At 37.5% G+C, this 19,081-nt stretch overlaps 1 protein-coding gene across 1 annotated transcript in view; it reads left to right on the top strand.

The window, feature by feature from the left end:
* myom2b (myomesin 2b) overlaps positions 1-19,081 on the top strand; it is a 66,221-nt gene that overhangs the window by 43,971 nt on the left and 3,169 nt on the right. The window contains exons 26-34 of the mRNA XM_039652273.2: positions 3,664-3,731; positions 3,830-3,943; positions 4,982-5,069; positions 5,174-5,212; positions 7,321-7,426; positions 8,188-8,351; positions 9,219-9,255; positions 9,408-9,430; positions 9,525-9,580. Of these exons, the coding sequence (XP_039508207.2) occupies positions 3,664-3,731; positions 3,830-3,943; positions 4,982-5,069; positions 5,174-5,212; positions 7,321-7,426; positions 8,188-8,351; positions 9,219-9,255; positions 9,408-9,430; positions 9,525-9,580 (695 nt within the window). The remainder of the gene's footprint in view (positions 1-3,663; positions 3,732-3,829; positions 3,944-4,981; positions 5,070-5,173; positions 5,213-7,320; positions 7,427-8,187; positions 8,352-9,218; positions 9,256-9,407; positions 9,431-9,524; positions 9,581-19,081) is intronic.

Genomic DNA, 19,081 nt, shown 5'->3' with positions numbered 1-19,081 from the left:
AAAGCATCTGAATGTACGCACAACGCGCCTCTGACTTTAGAGTAGGTTTTTTCAATAGGGATTGGGATTCTTTGCGCCGGAACACACCTCCTTTTTTTTTGCGCTGAACCACCCAGGAAGCGCAAGTTAATTCCCTAGTTTGCCGGGGTGCGTCTGTGGAGGGAAAAATATGAATGATACATGCGTCGGTGTACAAAGTCAATTGCACTGGGTGCAAGATAGGGCCCTCGGTCTCTCTCGCATGCAGTGTCCGGTGCCTCATAGCTCTCACATAAACTCAAACATCTTATTGATAGTCGTGCGATGCAACAAATCGTTTATGAAATTCGTTGCCAACTTTTTTAATAATCGATTTTTATTAATTTACTGTAATAGACTCGTTGTTGGAGCCCTACAAATAAGTGAATATGTTGTTATTAATAGATATGTTGTGTTCTCATAAATATTTATTGTGAGTGATAATAAAGTTACCAATGCATTATTGATAGTTTTAAGTAAAGTGAAAACACAAGGCCCTATTTTAACGATCTAAGTGCACGATCTAATGCACACGGCACAAGTGCACGTAAGGCGTGTCCAAATCCACTTTTGCTATAGTTTAATGATGGTGTAGCATCTGGACCAATCAGACACACACAAATTATTCATTATATTTAATGAATAATCCAGCAAACTCACTCTCCCAACAATGGTTTATGAAACTTCCTCCAAAAACTAACATCCCAAATGAAGCTAACACACGGGTAGAACTCAAGTAAGACTGATAAGAGTTTTACGACCCCCACGTTCCATCTAATGATTGTCCTTTTATGTGGTTTGGCCTATGTCTTCACTTTCTCTTCTAAACTATTTTGGTCTGAAACATACTATGGTTAACCAAAATCATATGTGTAGCATGTTTAGTCTCGATAAACTCCAATCTTCGTCCCCCATAATTTACATTGCATTTTGCTAACTTTATGGCACATTTGTATTATAAGCTAATACTAATACCTAATATGTTCAAATGCCTGCTTGAAAAAGGAAAGGAATTCCCTCCAAAGGGAACAACTTCTTATTGACTCACAACCATCCAGAGGGTGTGACATCTTCACGCTTTAAAAATCACTGACCAAAAGATCACGCTCTCTTAGTCCTCTCTTATTCTGGCATTCACTGCTGCTTCTTCGGGTTGATGTCTGTGCTGGCCCCGGCTCTCCCACTCTCCCAACAGAGTCAGACTGTATATTATTCAATCAAACTGCAACTTTACCATCACTGAATGGGCAACAAACTCTTCTGACCTCCTCACTCCTGGGTTGCCTGCGTGGCCTCTCCGCCATGGGCTCACGGAGAGGGAAAACCTTCAACCAGAACACAGTCGAACTACCCATGCAAGTTCATAAAATCTTCTTCATCCAAAAGGAGAAGAAAACGATTGCAATTTCAACATTTGAAACTCATGGAACCATCAAAAACTATAAGAATTGTGTCCACTGCAAAAGCAATGCAAGTATACATTTAATGAGGGGCTCTGAAAATGATAGTTCTTTTCATAGTTAGAATGGAACCAGAAGCAGGAAATGGAACTATGGAAAAGATCCATTTGTCACATGATTTTACCTATTCACAATTTAGATTTTGACTTCAGGCTCTTAGTAGTACTGTACATTAAGACAGACATTTCCCTTCCGCGAAAATGAATACTTTCTTAGAATTAATAAACAATTAACTCCGAGTGCACGGGACAAACAGGTGGGTTGATTGTAATATACATTTCACTACATTAAGTTAATTGTATTAACTGATCCAAATATTGATAATCTATTATAACCAGTTTTGATTATTAATATTTCATAGAGCTAATTCGTTACAACGGGAAAAAATGGTCGGCGCACTTGGCGCGTAGTCTAAAAGGATTGTCCCTATTCTCTTAATGAGTAATGGGTGTGTTTTATGGGTAATGGGTGTGGCAGATTCACTTTTTACATAGTGGAATTTGCAAGCGGAAAGACTGAGCGCTTCTCCAAAGAGGAAACGGATCTGCTCGTGTGCAAGGTTAAAGCGCAAGCAGACCATCTACAGGACAAGCCAGATTTCACCATATCTTTATGTAAAAAATACAAAATATGTACAAGCATGAAAATCATTTACATTGTAATCCTCTTATTTCTAATATTTGGCATGTTTTTGTGCTGCTGTGCTAGCCTGACTTCGTCATACTCACATTCAAGAAAGAATATGAGTCTGAAACCGCTCTATTAGGCTTTGATTATGAGGCGTGTCGTAACCGAACCAGGAAAAAAAAAAACCTCTGCACTCATTTGGATAGTCCGTAGACCTACCAACCAATCAGAGCAATGCATAAGTCAACTCCTTTGCATAGCGCAGTTTTCAAATACAGAACGTAGCCTACTTTATTTATTTTAGAACTTAAATAACGAGTGTTACTTCTTTTACTTACTTCTCCATGAGTGCCACCAAAGGAGAAACCACAACGACCACAGGCTTTTCATTACGTCCCATCTTCTTAGCGACCGTCAGAGCCAGCTGATAAGTTACACTTTTCCCGAATCATGTAGGAAGGACGCCAAAAATATCTTTCCGATCGACAAATGCCTTGATTGCAGTTCTCTGTTTGTCTATTAAAATGAATGCGGTGTCGATTTTTTTTTACAAAAGACGCGACAGCGGAATCTATACATCTCAATTCTTCAGCTGCAGTCATCTTTGACAAGCGCTCTTTGATAACGTTAGGATTACGTTACTGAAGACCACCTGTCAATCATCGTATAAAGCCCGCCCTGGCAATTTGATTGGCCCGATGATTTCTGAACCGATCATAATTACTCCTCAATGGATCGAGTCCAGACCGAACTTCCCGTTTAAAAAATGTTGTGGGCGGAGTTCGGGCTGGCATCCAGGCTACTGCTGTGCATCCCTGTGTGTGTAATAAGCCTAGCGTACGTGCATTGTGGACCCGCCTATTGGCGCATTTTACTAACGTGCTCTTTAAATAACAAAAAAATAATCTTCAAAATCCAACAATGCGTATGAAGTGAACACACCTCGTTTTCAGACCAGCACGCTCATGGTTGCACAAATGGGCGCAAATGTGAAAATGGTAACTGCGTCGGGCTGAAACTTGCAAAAAAACACTTGCGTCGCGCCTGGCGCCGGATTGCGCCAGGTGTATGATAGGGCCCATAGGATGCAATTTTCCAAAAGCAAATGTTAACAAATCATGAAGATGTGCGCATTATACATACAATGCATATGGCTGAGGAGATATAGATTTTAACAAATCAAAATTATTCATGACCTCCAATGCAAACATTAGCCATTAAAGACATAATTGACAACTAATTGGTACAGCAAACAAGGGTCTCTGGAACTATTTTGTATTTGATCATTCATAAAATATTTAAATAAAATTGATTATGAGCATGCAGTTTGAAAAATCAAATGCATGACTTATAACTAATTATACAAATAGTATAAATGTAACTATAACTGTTTATATGATGCAGTATATGACTTAATGAGTCTTTAGAAATATATTTATAGAATAGTAATACACCTTAGGTTGGTTTAAGTTTTTTTGTTTCTTTAAGTAGGCCTTTTATGTGATTCTTCAAGTTTCCCATGAGTTAAAAATATTTGTTTACCAATTTTATATTCCAGGCCCTCACTTTATGGAGTTCCTCTCCATTCAATATGGGGATAACGCCTCTGTCGCTCTCGTTTGCAAGGCAAGTTGAATGGGAGTGATTTAGCTTAAGAAAATTTAATGTCTGGGACTGACTGATGATATATTGTTTTTTTTTCTTGCATGTCTGACCACTTTCAGGTGGCTAATTTGAAGAAGGAGTCTGTGTTTCAGTGGTATAAAGACAGTGTAGAGGTGATTCCTGAGGTGCCTGCTGACTTGAACTCAGGAGTCTGCAAATTCACTTTAACTCATGTGAGCACTTCTCTTCATAAACACTGGAGTTAGAATTTGTTTTGCCCAAAGGTTTTTAACTGGATTTTAAGTGGTTGTCCGACATAGTTCCAAACTTGCTTATTGTGCAAAATTAAACCAAAAAGCCATTTAACATCTTGCAATTTATATTTTAAAAATTGTTAACCCAACTATTATATTCCATGTTATTTACCATTTCCAGTCAATACATAAAAAAAAAAAAAATAGTAGAAAAGTGATCTAAAAATATAACACATGGAACAAACACTGGGCCAGTAGCATTAGCTAAGTGACAGAATTTAATTTTAAAAAAACTGCTCTCTTAATATATGCATAATATGCTTAATTAATGTGATATTTTCTTAGCATTTACCATTGTTTTTTCTATGCTGCCCTCAGAACAAAGAGACTAGTGACCCATTTTTGGGTCGAGATCACTAGTTTAGTCAATAACAGGCAACATTTGTGTTTGTGTTTTCTGTAATCAAAGTTTAAAATATATGAAGTGTATTGAAGCATAATCAATGTTAAGTACCATAGCTAAGGTTATTTCAGTAAACAGACAAATAATCCCTGCTGGACTGTTAAGGGTAATTGTTGTAGGTTTTTTGCTTTCAGTCAATATTCATCCCGTTTTCAAAAACAGCTTGTGCAACCTCAATAAATACAGTAAAGCTTGATGCATGACAAAATTATACTGTATTTGCTATAATCACTCCTGACATCTTATGAAACACAACATAAGAACATTTCACATGAGATAAAACCTTAAGAGCTTTTAACTCCCAAAGGATGGAAAGCAGAGGTGTGAATCAATTGAGTGCTGTAGTAATTTGATGTAATGCTGGTTATTATTTGACATTTTTTGTCAAATGAATTTTCGTAAAAACTATTTGAAATAGCTATAAATTACTCCCAAGACAATGTAGCACAGCTGGTTTCTGCCGGTAATGCTCTAAAAAAAGAATCACTCAGGTGGCCTGTTTTTGTTAGATGCTGAATTTTTTTCTTCCATTTTTTTATATCCTGATATTCTAGTTCTCCAAGAAGGATGTGGGACTATATAAAGCAACCATCACCGATGACAGAGGCCAAGATGTGTCACAGATTGATGTTTCTGGCAAAGGTACCGTCTCTCAGGATTGTCTTATCAAATATAGAAAAATGTAAATGTGTTCTGGAAAATGTTCCATAAAATGTATTAAAGATGTCTTTTTTTGTCACCCACAGCTTTTGATGACATCATAAATGAGCTCAGTCGTATCTCTGGTGTGTATGACATGTATCATTGTGCTCGTCATTTGGCTCTCAAAAGCCAGTATGTCTTTTCCTGTGTTAACCCCAACTGATTTTTCCTTTCAACCCTCTCATCTCATCTTCTCTGTCAATGGAGTCTAACATTTAAATGGGCTAGAAATTTATGTTTCCCCATAGTTCATTTTTAGTGCTGCTCTTGCATTCAGGGTCTTGGTGAGGAATTATATGACTGTAACCCTAGACTGTAACTCTGATACTCTTATGCTTAAAAGTATAGCCTGTTGATCTGCTATTTAGGTAGATGAAAATATATATAGGTGAAAAAATGTACATAATTAACCATATTAGTAAAGCCATCAAAAGAAATTCATACATACAGTACATAGATACAAATTTAACTATATATTACAGTACAGTATACCGTATTACAATTATACAAATAATATTAAGCTATTAATTCACTATTAAGCTATTAATTCACTTAATAGTTTAGTTTTTAAAATATTAAGACATTTTGGTTGCACTTTCTTTTTACAGTATGTGTAAGTACAGTACTTACAGTGTACTAAGAAAGTATTGGGTAATAAGGTAACTACATGGGTAAAGGTTAGGTTTGGTTCAGGGTTAGTACCTAGGCGAGGCAAGGCAATTTTATTTATATAGCACATCTCATACGGAAGCAATAAGGTACGAGAGGCTGTTTCACGATACAGCACTTCACGATACAGGAATAAGATACGAGAGGCTTATTCACGACAGCACTCGCTTCTCGTACCTTTTTGCTTTATAAGACGGTTACCACACAATAAAAATATTAAAGTAAAAAAAAAAAACTTTCATGAAGTAAATCACTAAGTAAATCACATTTCTAGTGGAAGGCCTTCCTTCCGCTAGAAATAAAATAGTCCCTGACCGTGAACAGCAACAACGTTCCAATGTGTAATATGCATGAAAGCTCCAATAAAAACAACATAGGATTAAACAACATAGGAACCGATTAAACAACATATTTCATATCATATCATATATGATTAAACAACATAGGAACCGATTAAAATAATCAAAATAAATAAGAATAATTAAAACAGTTTTGAATAAAATATAAATTACAGTACAATCGGATGAACAGTGGCACAATGCACATCCAGTAAATGCACAGCTAAACAGAAGTGTTTTGAGTCTGGATTTAAATCAATAAATGAAGGAGCACATCTGATCTTCTCTGGAAGCTGGTTCCAGCATAATAGCTAAAAGTGGACTCGCCATGCTTAGAGTGAACCCTTGGTATTTCTAGCTGATGTGATCCAAATGATCTCAGTGATCAGTTACGTTTATATTCAGTGTGTATATTTGCAATGTAATGAGGGCCTTTGAATGATTTATATACCAGAAATTACCCAGTTATTGCAATTACTATAATAAGTATGTAGTATGTACAAGGGGAACAGGACAGTACAGGAAATTGCTACAGAAACTTTTGACTGCTGAAATACATAAAATAATTTTTATGATATTTTTATAATTTATAATTTGTATAATTTTTATAATAATTTTTTTAATAATTTTTTTATGAATTTTACCATAATTTTTTTTTCCCCGAACCCCATAAGCTACTGTCAAAAGTGGTTCGGAGAATGGATGGATAGATGTATGGATATTATTTTTTTAATTATAGTAATTCGAATTTGGAAGGAAAATTTGCTAAATTGACATGGACATATTGTTACAAAGCAAAATATATATTTATATATACTTTTTACTAATTTTGAGGTGAAATATGTCCAAGTTCTTGACATTTTCCGCACATTTTCACGTATATATATATATATATATATATATATATATATATATATACATAATCAATGTAAACTACAGCAGTTAACTCATTTCTAACCCCTGAGTTTAGTTTCTATTCTTAATCTTTATGATGAAATTACTTACCAACACCTGTGAAGAAGAACAGTTGTTCATTTTAGTTGAGTGCACTTGCAAAACTATGTATAAATAACAATAGAAGCTCCACTCAAACGCGTGGTGAATATCATTAATGCAGCTTTTTGTCCAACCAGCCCCTGTTGGTGAATTTTAAGCTCTCTTTCCTTCTTTTTTGACCTGGACAGGATCCAGTGCCTCCGAGTTGTCGATTCAGTGCACTGCGGAAGGCATTATGCTTGAGTGCCATATGAAATATTACACCGAGGAGATGAAAATCCAATGGAAACAAAAGTATGCACATTTTCCACTCTCACTTGAAAAGATTTCCTAGAATAAAAAAAAGATGCTCATGCCTCTTCATGTCCTTAGGCGTGACAACAACAGTACATGTAAACATGATCTTCAGATTTTGGTCTATAATTTTGTGTTGTTTTAGTGTGAGGTGTACAAAAAAAATATTATTGAACTACAGGAAATTACAGGAATAAAGAGTCTGTCTTGTTCCACGCTCTGTTGTCGACACAAAACAAATCATTCTGATTGCAGTTGCCTAATGCTCTGCCCTGGAGGTGATTCAGAAGCATGTGGAATACTAACGTAGAGAGAAAAGCCTCTTCTTGCTCGCATGGGTTCTCAAATCCTTATATTAGCATTTTGAAGTGGCTATTCTGGGTCTTTCCTCCCCGTGTTGCACGTTTTGAATCTTAGGCAAGGCAGGTATTAAGGCTGGGGTGATTTCACATTCAGTTGCAAGCAACACACACAGACACACAAAAAAAAAAAAAACACCCGCCGTGTCTAATTTTACTCTAGGGACATGCTAATTTGATGCTCCACTTTAAAAAAAAGGCATGTCTTACATTTAATCTATGGAAAAATTAGCAAACAATTGAGTTCAAAAAGAGATTACACAAGCCTTCGTTGAAACATTTGAAAAGCATTTATGTGCATGCGCTGCGCTTGCACAGGGTGGTATTGGTTTTGCAATTCTCTCATTGATTAGCAGATATTTATAAGGTCTCTGTGCATTCATTTGCTCTTTCTGCTTCAAGGGAATCTAAAATCACTGCATCAGAAAGAATGCGAATTGGTGGCAAACCAGCAATGGCAACTTTGGAGATAGTCGAACCTACTGATAAGGATAAAGGAATGTATATTTTTGAGATTGCGGATGCTGAGAAGACGCACACTCGTACCCTGGACCTCTCTGGACAACGTGAGTTGTTTGGATGTTTCATTCTTTAATACTGCTTTCTGATACTTTTTAAAGGCATTTCATAATAGTTGACCTAAAAACCTTCCGGACATAAGTCTTCCTCCTCGTTTAATCCTAATAGCTTCAGAGCGGGTCGTAAATAGTCATGGAAAACTAAATTATGCCTGTTTTGGCACAAAACAACCTTGACTAAGTATTATAAGTGGACCTCAGGGGAAAAAAATTAATTCAAACGTATGATACCTTTAAAGGAGAGTTTTGTGGAAAAGAACCCTATTATATTTGAACTTAATTATTAAGTGAAATATTTTAAGAACACCTCAAATAATTGTTAAATCACCTCCAATGAAAAAAACGCACATCAAGAATCATGTTTTCAAAGGGATTTTGTCTATTTTCAAAGGCTTTTTCACTCCAAAATCCTACACCACATTTGTGTCAAATGAAAACACGCGTTCTGGCGTGAGATGTGTTTAATTGGAAGTAAAGGCCAGTATTAAAGCTACAAACACAGGAAATGTATTCAGGGAAATCCAGGGATGTAAAAATGCCATCATAGTATCAAAGGTGCAGATACTGGCAGTGGTTTCAGTTAGTCAATAGACTGTGTGATGACAAACATAATCAAGGGATGGTGTCTGACAGGTCATGCAATTTGCTGAATGGGTGACAGTAATGAGTAGGGGAAGACGAGCTATTTCCAGCGAAGCAGGAAAACAATGCTATTAAAATAATGAGAGCTGATTTTCTTTTTATGCCGTGCCTCCGGGACAAGACGCGGCAAGTAGAGACACGGTGCAAAAAATTTTGATTCATGTTTTATATGCTCTTAACTTTGATTCTTTTTTCCTGTTTTCCTCCCTTTAGTCTACGACAACGCCTACGCAGAATTCCAGAGACTCAAGTAAGATAACCAGTGCATCAGGCCACCACATGGCTTTCCACGTCCTAAATGTTTAGAGATGCAAAGCATGTGAGCTGCACGTTAGTGTTTGGATAAAATATTATGGTCTGCTAATGAACTCACAACAATGCTATTCTTCTTTTGCCCTTCAGAGCAGAAGCATATGCTGAAAAGAGTGAGTATACTCAATCTCTCCCAACACTCTCGGGCGTCCTGCTTTGATATGTAATTATATTCCTAAAATGAACTTTGCAATGTTTTCTTATCAGATCGTGGCAAAGTGGTTGGTGGTCTTCCTGATGTTGTGACTATCATGGAAAAGAAGGTTTGTTCAAGCTTGTTATGTGTCATCCATAACAATATGAAAAATGGATGCAATGCAAAAAGTGTGCACATGCACATCACTAGTCTATAGGTATGCGTGTTTGAATATACTTGTGTGCAGGTGTGTAGTCCTTCTTTACAAAGCAACCCTCAGCAAACTACTTGTCTGGCCTTAACAATTTATAATTAAGAATTATTTATCACTTCCGCATAGCCATGTGAACCGGATTTTTCCCAACAACGTTTCGTTTGTAAAGAGGTAAAGGGAAAGGTAAGAGACAAGTTAACACTTCAGGACTGTATTGTATTATCATGTCCAGGCACTGGTCCTGCATCAGATCTGGATATGCCTGGATCCGACGGACTGCAGTAAACCTCGGGATAAACAGAGAGAAGGGGTGTGCATAAGACTGATATGACACTGTCATAATCATGATATAACACCTGTCATGAACATAAAGGAGTCTTTATGAATGTTTATGACTTTTGTCATTAAGTGTCATTCGGTAAATTATGACACTTTTAATGCAAAGTTGACATTGTTTGAAATGTCTTTGTTATGACAACTTGACATTAACCAAGAAATCATAACCTGTCAACCTGACATCTTAATAACTAGTCCAACATTTTCTACTTTACTTGAGGTAAGGGGAAATATTAATGACACTGTTGTTAAAGCATTTGACAGTGTAATAACCCTTAATGACATCTTTATAACTAGTACAATGTGTTCCACTTTACTTGAGGACAAGTAAAATATTCATGAGTTATAATGGTGTCATGACGGCCAAAGTCAAAACTTACCACATATGACAGGGTAATGTTAACGCAAAGCTAAATAATTAGACCTGTTATGACATATATGTGACAGGTTATGATTTCTCGGTTAATGTCAAGTTGTCAATCAAGACATTTTTTGTCTTTGTTAATTTCAAGTTGTCATAACAAAGACATTTTAAACAATGTCAACTTTGCATTAAAAGTGTCATAATTTACCGAATGACACTTAATGACAAAAGTCATAAACATTCATAAAGACTCCTTCATGTTCATGAAGTATTCAGTGTCATGTCAGTCTTATGCACACCCCTTCAAATAAAGTGTTACCAAGAGATATATATTAGCATAGACGCCATCCTTCTTATGATGTAACAAGTATAACAAGTAATAATTTATATAGCCCTTTCATATGTACTACTGTATACCCAAAGCACTCTACAATGATGTCAGGGTCTCTCCTCAACCACCACTAGTGTGCAGCATCCACATGGATGATGTGACGGCAGCCACAGTATAACGGTGCCAGTGTGCTCACCACACTCCAGCAACAGGTGGAGAGGAGAGAGAGTGATAGAGCCACTTCAGTGTATGAAACACCACCAGTGGATTCAACCACCCATAATCAGTCCCACCAGGATTTCACGATTTTTTTTTGTGATTTTTGCGATCAAAATGACTGATTTTGTGGTGGTAATTTCCAAAAATTTGTGAAAAAATTTGCGATTTATATATAACATTTACCATAATAGTATTCAGTCCTTCCAGAAAAACGCTGAGTTTTTTTTTGTGATTGTTGCTGGCAAAAATTGATTGATTACGTGGCCCGTTTTCTTTAAAAATGCGATGGAATATGCAGGATATTTATGCAATTTTATGCGATGAAATTGCAGGAATTTGCAAAAATTGAGGGAACTTGCAAAAATTGCGGTTTGATGAAAAAGAGAAAAAAAGTGATTCCCCCAACATCCTGTTCTCACTAGGCTAATGTAAGAGTCATTTCTTATTACTTCCTTTGATAAGCAAGCATACTACATCATAGAAAGTGCTGGAAATATTTAATTTCTCATCTTGTTTTATTTCAGACTGTAACGAGTGTAAATAAGGTGTGGCCCCTTTAAGAGCTCTCTGCAGTGTTATATGTGCGCCTCGAACACCCCACGTGTGCGGGTAATTTCTGTTTGATGCTACTTCTTTTATATTATGTTGTTTATTAAGTAACGATGTGACGGTAGAACGTGTGACAGACAGTTATACGAGTTCGATTTGTGAGATGTCAATCGCCCCCGCGAGTCTGTCTGGCGTCGCGTAATTGCGTCACTTCATAACGTTCCCATGGAAACAGGGTGAAATGGCTGCTCTTGTGTGAAGCAAACGCAACATTTTTCAACTTTATGCTAAGATACATGTGACTTTTTTTGCAACGAAAATGCGAGGATTATGAAATTATGCAAACCCCGCATATTTTGCACGGAAATCGGCAATTTATGCGGCGAAAGTGCGGCGTATTTGAAAAAATGCGGCCCCCGCATAAATATGCGGACCTTGGCTGATTTTGCATTGAATTCAGCGATCGCATAATCACGTTTTTCTGGAGGGACTGCATAATAGCATTACAATAATCTAGCCCTGATGTCATGAATGCGTTAACTAATCTCTGTTTTTTTTTTTTCACAATTAAGAATTAAGTACTACGAAATTTCTAGTCATTCATTTTTTTTATATCATCTATGCATTCTGTTATTTTTTTTAAAATCATAAGTTTCATCACGGCGTGAAGAAATATGTATCATCAGCATAACAGTGAAAACTAAAGCAATGCTTCCTAATCATATCTCCTAAAGGCGGGCATACACTGTGCGATTTTCGTCCGATTTTGAGCCGAATTCTGACTCGTGCGACTCATTTTCGTGTCAGACCGATTTTCAGCTTTGTCGTGCGTCGTTTGTCGTGCAGTGTTCGTGCAGTGTACAGGGAGAAACGAGAGGCGATTAACCTCTCACGATCGACAATCGGATGGTCGGATAAATTTCTGGCATGTCAGAAATTTTGGTCGCTCCTCGTGACTATATCGCACAGTTGAAGCAAAGCTACGAACCGATTGCCCTAAACTCAGTGTTTTTTCCCTCACTGCACCTGCGCGAAAACAGAAGTTTAACCATTTCATCTGCAGCAAAAATAAAATTAAAATAAAAACGAGCTACAAATTACTGTTGCTTACCTCCAGTTCGTGTTGCAAAATGGATAATATTACCCACCGTCTTCAAGCCACCTGATATGTAACACCTCTTTTATTATTTTGTCAAACAACGTTTTTGAAAAAAAACCTGTTTTTAATTTTCATTGATGATTAATAATGGCAATGTTCGGACATATTATAGACTGTTAATAGTTATTTTATATATAATTCATTGTAATCGACCTAAATGTTTTAGACAATTTTTAATGAGGAGTAAGATTAATATTTTATTATCCTCACAGCACGTTGGTTATGTGCTGTGAAAATATTGCGTGGCAAATTAATTATAATAGCGGATCAATTTAATAGTAAAATTAGCCTATAGGCCTCCCCTAATAATGATAATATAATAATAATAATAATTAAATGCATAAATTGAAAATACTAAATCATCTTGATACTAATAGCAGATGCTTGTTTTGACAATATCTCTGGATACATACACGTAAATAGGCGCAATCCAGGGGGTTATCGCAGATATTACACGTATAGTGTGAGCAGTGAAGTCGCAGCTCGACGATCGGACCGTACAGTGTGAGCACATAAATCCTGAACTTTGGCTTTGCATCGCATGCGATTTACTCGTTCAGTGTGAGTAGGTACTAGGGTTGGGTATCGAGAATCGAGTATCGATTGGAACCGGGACTGACTTTTCATTTTTCCCGGAATCGTTCAAAATTAAAATTTCGATTCCTAGTTTCCATATTCACAGTCCGCCGAGCGGAAGAAGAAACCGCTGAACAAAACCAACGAAGAAGCGTCTACCGGAAGTGTTGGCATAACCGCGCTGGTCGAACATGAGTAGCTTACGTCGGCGATCCAAAGTGTGGCTTCACTTTTCTAAAAATAACGAAATCTCGGCAAAATGCAAAATTTGTGACAAAAGGAGTATTTGTGACAGAAGGAGTATTTTCTTCAGAAAGGATTATTTCCTTCAGAAAGGCCATTGGTTAGCAAGGTTAGCTAAACTTTTTTGACCCTGCCCCTTAAAAGAATCGGAATCGAGAATCGTTAGGAACCGGAATCGAAACAAGGAATCGGAATCAGAATCGTTCAAATTCAAACGATACCCAACCCTAGTAGGTACCTTGCTGAAATCGCACAGACATCGCACAGTGTATGCCCGCCTTTAGAGTAGCATGTACAGAGTGAACACCAAAGGCCCTAAAACTGAGACTTGTGGTTTGCCATACTGAACTTGGTCAGATAAGTATGACTTAAACCATGCTAATGCAATTCCACAAATGCCAACATAACTTTCGAGTCTATTTAAAAGAATGTTGTGGTCAATAGCATCAAATGCATGCAGCACTAAGATCGAGTAACACTAATAGAGATATACAACCACGATCGTCTAATAAGAGTAAGATGTGAGCTGCCTCAGTACTATGGTACGGTCTAAATCCTGAATGAAAATCCTCGCAGATACCATTTCTTTCTAAAAAGGAACATAGATGTGAGGATACTGCCTTTTCTAGTATCTTTGACAGAAAAGTCAGACTTGAGATCGGCCTGTAATTGACTAATTCTGTAGGATCAAGTTGCATTTTTTTTAACAAGCAGTTTATTCATAGTCAGCTTAAAGGTTTTTGGTAAGTATCCTTTTATTAAGAAGATGATCTATGACCTCTGGAAGCATCTCTTTCAATTGCTTAGTCGGTATAGGGTCTAATATACATGTTGATTTAGAGGATTTAACGAGTTTAGAAAATTCTTTCTCTCCTATAGGAGAGATATATCTCCTATTTCCTCAAGGAGACTACATGTGATACTGTAGTAGACGGTTGAATATTTATTATTTTCTCCCTGATTTTATCAATGTTGTAAGTAAATAAGTTCATAAAGTCATTACTGCTTTGCTGCTTTGGAAACATCTGGGGTTGAAGCTTTATTTTTCGTTAACTTAGCCACTGTTTCAAATAAATACTTAGGTTTTTTTTTTCTTCTTCTAATGGGGTTAAAAATAAGCAGATCTAGCAGATGTTAAGGCCTCTCTGTACGCAATCGTGCTCTCTTTCCATGCGGAAATAAAAACTCTAGTTTTGTTTTCTTGCAGGTCCATTTTTCTGGCCTGAGTGTGCTCGTTGTACAATGGCGTTGGACTATTTTCTTTAATCTTTAATCTAATCTTTCTTTAATAAGCTGTGTCTAAAGCGCTGGAAAAGAGAGAGTCAAAAGTTTCTGTCACAATATCGAGTTCTTCTAAGATATCTGGGATGCTGAGGAGATGAAATTGATCAGGAATGTTATTAATAAAGCAGTCTTTAGTGGCAGAAGTGATAGGTCTAACATATTTGTAACACGAGTCTGCTTTGCAACCTTGTCTAGATGGAGTATACACAAGACTAGATAATGATCTGAGATGTCATAGAATTTCAATGGCACCAATATTGATTCCATGAGATAAGATTAGATTTAGAGTATGATTACGACAATGAGTAGGTCCTGACACGTGTCGTCTAACTCCAATAGAGTTCATAATGGGTCTCATTCATGAAACATTCGTAAATATACGAGTAAATATGAGAGTGATTTGCGCGTAAAGAGACCTTCCCGAAAACTCTTCTCCTGATTCACAAATACTTTGTAAACGTCAGATGTGATAGTGAAATGTGTGTTTGTGTGTGTGTGTGTGTGTGTGTGTGTGTGTGTGTGTGTGTGTGTGTGTGTGTGTGTGTGTGTTAATTAATTCCAACCAGTCGTAAATGGGATGCGCGTGCACGTTCATTCTCAATTACCATAAATCCCGCCCATTATTGTCACGTAATGATCAGGATGATCAGAAATATCCAGAATGACAAGAAATCAAGACATGCCAAAGAACCGGGTGACAATGACAATGATCCGACAGTTAACCCAACAGGAAATGCTTAAATAGACAGAACTAACGACTAACAGATGTAACAATGATCATGAGGTAATAATCAGGTAATCAGTCCAGGTGATGACAATCAGTGCAGACACACACACACACACACACACACACACACACACACACACACACACACACACACACACACGAATGGATCATGGTTAACCAACCATGACAATTATATCCAACTGACATCTAAATATAGGCATATAATATGAATGCGAATGAAAAAGAAAGATTTCTTGAATGCAGAAATTTAAGTTTTATTATCAGAAGTTAATTCAAAACACCAATTTTATTTTTTTAAGCGTAGCCTACATATTGGCCTATCAGGTCCTAAAAAAAGGAAGCTTGGCAGCATATTACAGATGCAGTTAATGGAGTTTCATCTGTCAATCGAACAGTCCCAGAAGTGAGAAGAAAATGGTTCAACATTAAGCTTGACAGTAAAAAAAAAAAAAAAACGAATTAATTCACTTCAGAAAAATCGTATTCAAACTGGAGAACGACCGCTTCGATCACCAGATCTGCTATTACTGGCTCTCATAATAAAAGTAAAAAGAAAAAATGTATGTAATTACTATATAATATATTTTTTTTCAAAATGCTGTTTAAATATTTTCCCGATTAAGGTGAATTAAATGCAGCTTTATTAATGAGCAAAACGTTCGGATGTAAAGCACGCCATTTACGCGTGGAGATTTCTTGCATACCAACTAACATTTGGAAAATGGAACATTTTAATGAATCCAAAAATTTACGCCAGAACCACTTTACACACGATTTACACACAAATTCGTTCTGCTCGTGTTTCATGAATGAGACCCAGTGTCTTTAAATGCCAATCCCGATGCATTATTTTCGTTATCGACATGTATATTAAAATCACCAACAATAGGATTTTATCTGCAGCCAGTACTAACTCTGATAGAAAATCAGCCAATTCTTTGATAAAGTCTGTATTGTGCCCTGGTGGCCTGTATACAGTAGCCAGCACAATTATCAAACATGATTTATGATTTACACTAGATAGTGTTACATTAAGCACCAACACTTCAAAATAATTATATTTAAAACAAGACTTATCAGTAATTCTGAAGGTATTACTATAAATTACAGCAACACCTCCCCTTTGTCTTTCAGACGAGGCTCATGTTTTATAACAGTAATCCTGGGGGGTGGACTTATTTAGAGTAATGTAATCATCTGGTTTTAGCTAGGTCAAACACAGCACATCTAGGTTAAAATCTATAATAATATATCTTATCATTAACAATAAGTGCTTTTGAAGTGAGGGATCGAATATTCAGCAACCTGAACTTTACCATTTATTCATCTGTATTATATCTGTTTTTTATTGGTTGAACATTATTTAAATGTTTACCCTTAAATGGGTTTGGGAGTTTTTTGTATTTCATAATTCAGGGAATTTGGGGAAAAGAGACAGTCTCTATATTGTCTTATCTAGGTGAAAGAGTCTCTATGTGATGGGATTTATCTGATTTCAGTGACGTGAGACAGCTAGAACACGGTCGGTTTAGCCAGTCTGTCTGCTTCCTGACCTGAGCCTCAATTCATGTTTGAGCTTTAATACTACTGTATGAGCCATATTACTAGAGAGAAGAGCAGCACCATCCCAGGAGCGATAAATACCATCTCTTTTCAACTAGTCAGGTCTGCCCCCAAAAACGTTTCCAATTGTCTATGAATTCTATATTATTTTGCTGACACCACTTATGCTACGTTCACACCGGACGCGAATCGCGCATCAAATTCGTGCCTGACGCGTCTAGTTTGACGCTTGACCACTTTGTGTTAATTCGCGTGTAAAGAGTGAAACTGGCGCGCGTAAAAACAAAAGTTTGAAGCGAAATTTACGCGCGTGACGCGCGTCAGAATCGAAATCCGTTGGCGGCCATTGTTTTTATGTCGACCGAGCATTCATCAAGAGAGTTACCGCTCTGTATTTACTCTGGAGAGCAGAACAGCGGCGTGGGGATCATTGTCGCCGTATATTTGTATCCACCCGACCCTTCGGAGCCGAACCGTTTGGCGAGTTTCACCATTTGTTCGCTCCAGGAGCTGCGCTGGATGACGGCCGCTGTCAGCGGTACTTGCGCCCGTCCCGCGCCCAGTTTGATGACATGTTGTCCCGCATCGGAGCGAGGATCACCCTCGCCCTCATCCATCTAATCTAGCTGTCATTTATTTTTGTTTTGATGATAAATAGAGCCAGCCTTCAAAAGTTATTAATCTGTCCTGTGATTTTTTTCTCTCTCTCACATCCAGACACGAATTTATGCACATGTTGATTGTCTTTACAACATAATACTATTTCATATAATCTAGATATGGAATGAATAACATTCAATACAAAATGAACATGTCTCGTATATAGAAATAATGTTTTAAGTGATAAAACATTTGCTTTGTTGTGCATAATCCCACCATGCATTTAGTCATATTACAAAATAATTTATTGAAGCATCCAGACACTTCACCACGTGAGCAAGCAGCTAGGCTCCTGATTGGTTAACGCGGCGCGAATTCACGCCAAAGTTCAGATTTTTCAACTCGGGCGGCAGACGCGAATTTGCGTCAAACGCGTGAATGCACAAATGGCACTAACTGAATCATTCGCGCATAACGCGAATGAGGCGTATTCACGTCTTCCGCGCCGCGCTCCACGCCTCATTCGCGCCGCAGGAATTTTTCACGTACGTAAAGCGTCTTTGCATTGACTTAACATTGAAATCATTCGCGCCTGATGCCCTATTCGCGTCCGGTGTGAACGTAGCATTAGACAGCCAGCCATTGAGTGAGGACAGTCTACTAAGTGTCTTATCACTCTGATGAAAAGGAAGGGGGCCAGAGCAAATTACAGTTCCTGACATCGTACTTGCGAGTTCAGAGACTTCTTTAAAATTCATTTTAGTGACCTCTGACTGGCGAAGTCGAACATCATGGTTGCCAACGTGAATAAAAATCTTTACGATTAGCATTATCCAGCACTTTTTAATTTGCTTTTGATAATGGAAACGGAAGAGCTGTGTTTTGTCTCACGACTACAGCGTCTCACGGTCACCCAACTGCCCTGCTGCACAGGCTCTTCAGCTGGAACTGAACAATGTACAGTGTTCACCAAGTTAGTCGCATCCAAAGCAGTATCTAAAGCCCTTGCACTCTTAGGGCCAATCCCAATTCTACCCCTTACCCCTTCCCTTTCCCCTAGCCCTACCCCTTCGCCTTCCCCTTGACCCTTGAAACAGAGTGGCAATGCGTAGGGGTGAAAATATTCCCCTAAGAAATGGGACACCACTACGCCTCCGTTAAACGTCATTATAAGTCGTCGCTAGCGCCTACGTCACAGGATATGCGCCGATGTTTATCACAACTTCCAAGATCCCGTCGACAGCTGCAGTTATCTCAGTCACGTGGGTTACAGCTATTTTCTTGCATCTTGTGAAGTTCGCAGGAAACAACGGAGATGACGAAAATATGTTGCGGGACTATCGTTAGCAAACTACAGTAATTTTAGCGATTTTTTTACAAACGGTTCTGTGAAGAAACTGACCGTAAATATGAACACAATATTGAATGTAACATAAAGCAAA

This window comes from Pimephales promelas, chromosome 11, assembly GCF_988280905.1.
Source record: "Pimephales promelas chromosome 11, fPimPro1.hap1.1, whole genome shotgun sequence".
Taxonomy (NCBI): Eukaryota; Metazoa; Chordata; class Actinopteri; order Cypriniformes; family Leuciscidae; genus Pimephales; species Pimephales promelas.
Note: the sequence above shows the minus strand (reverse complement) of the source record. Positions and strands in the feature narration are given on the sequence as shown.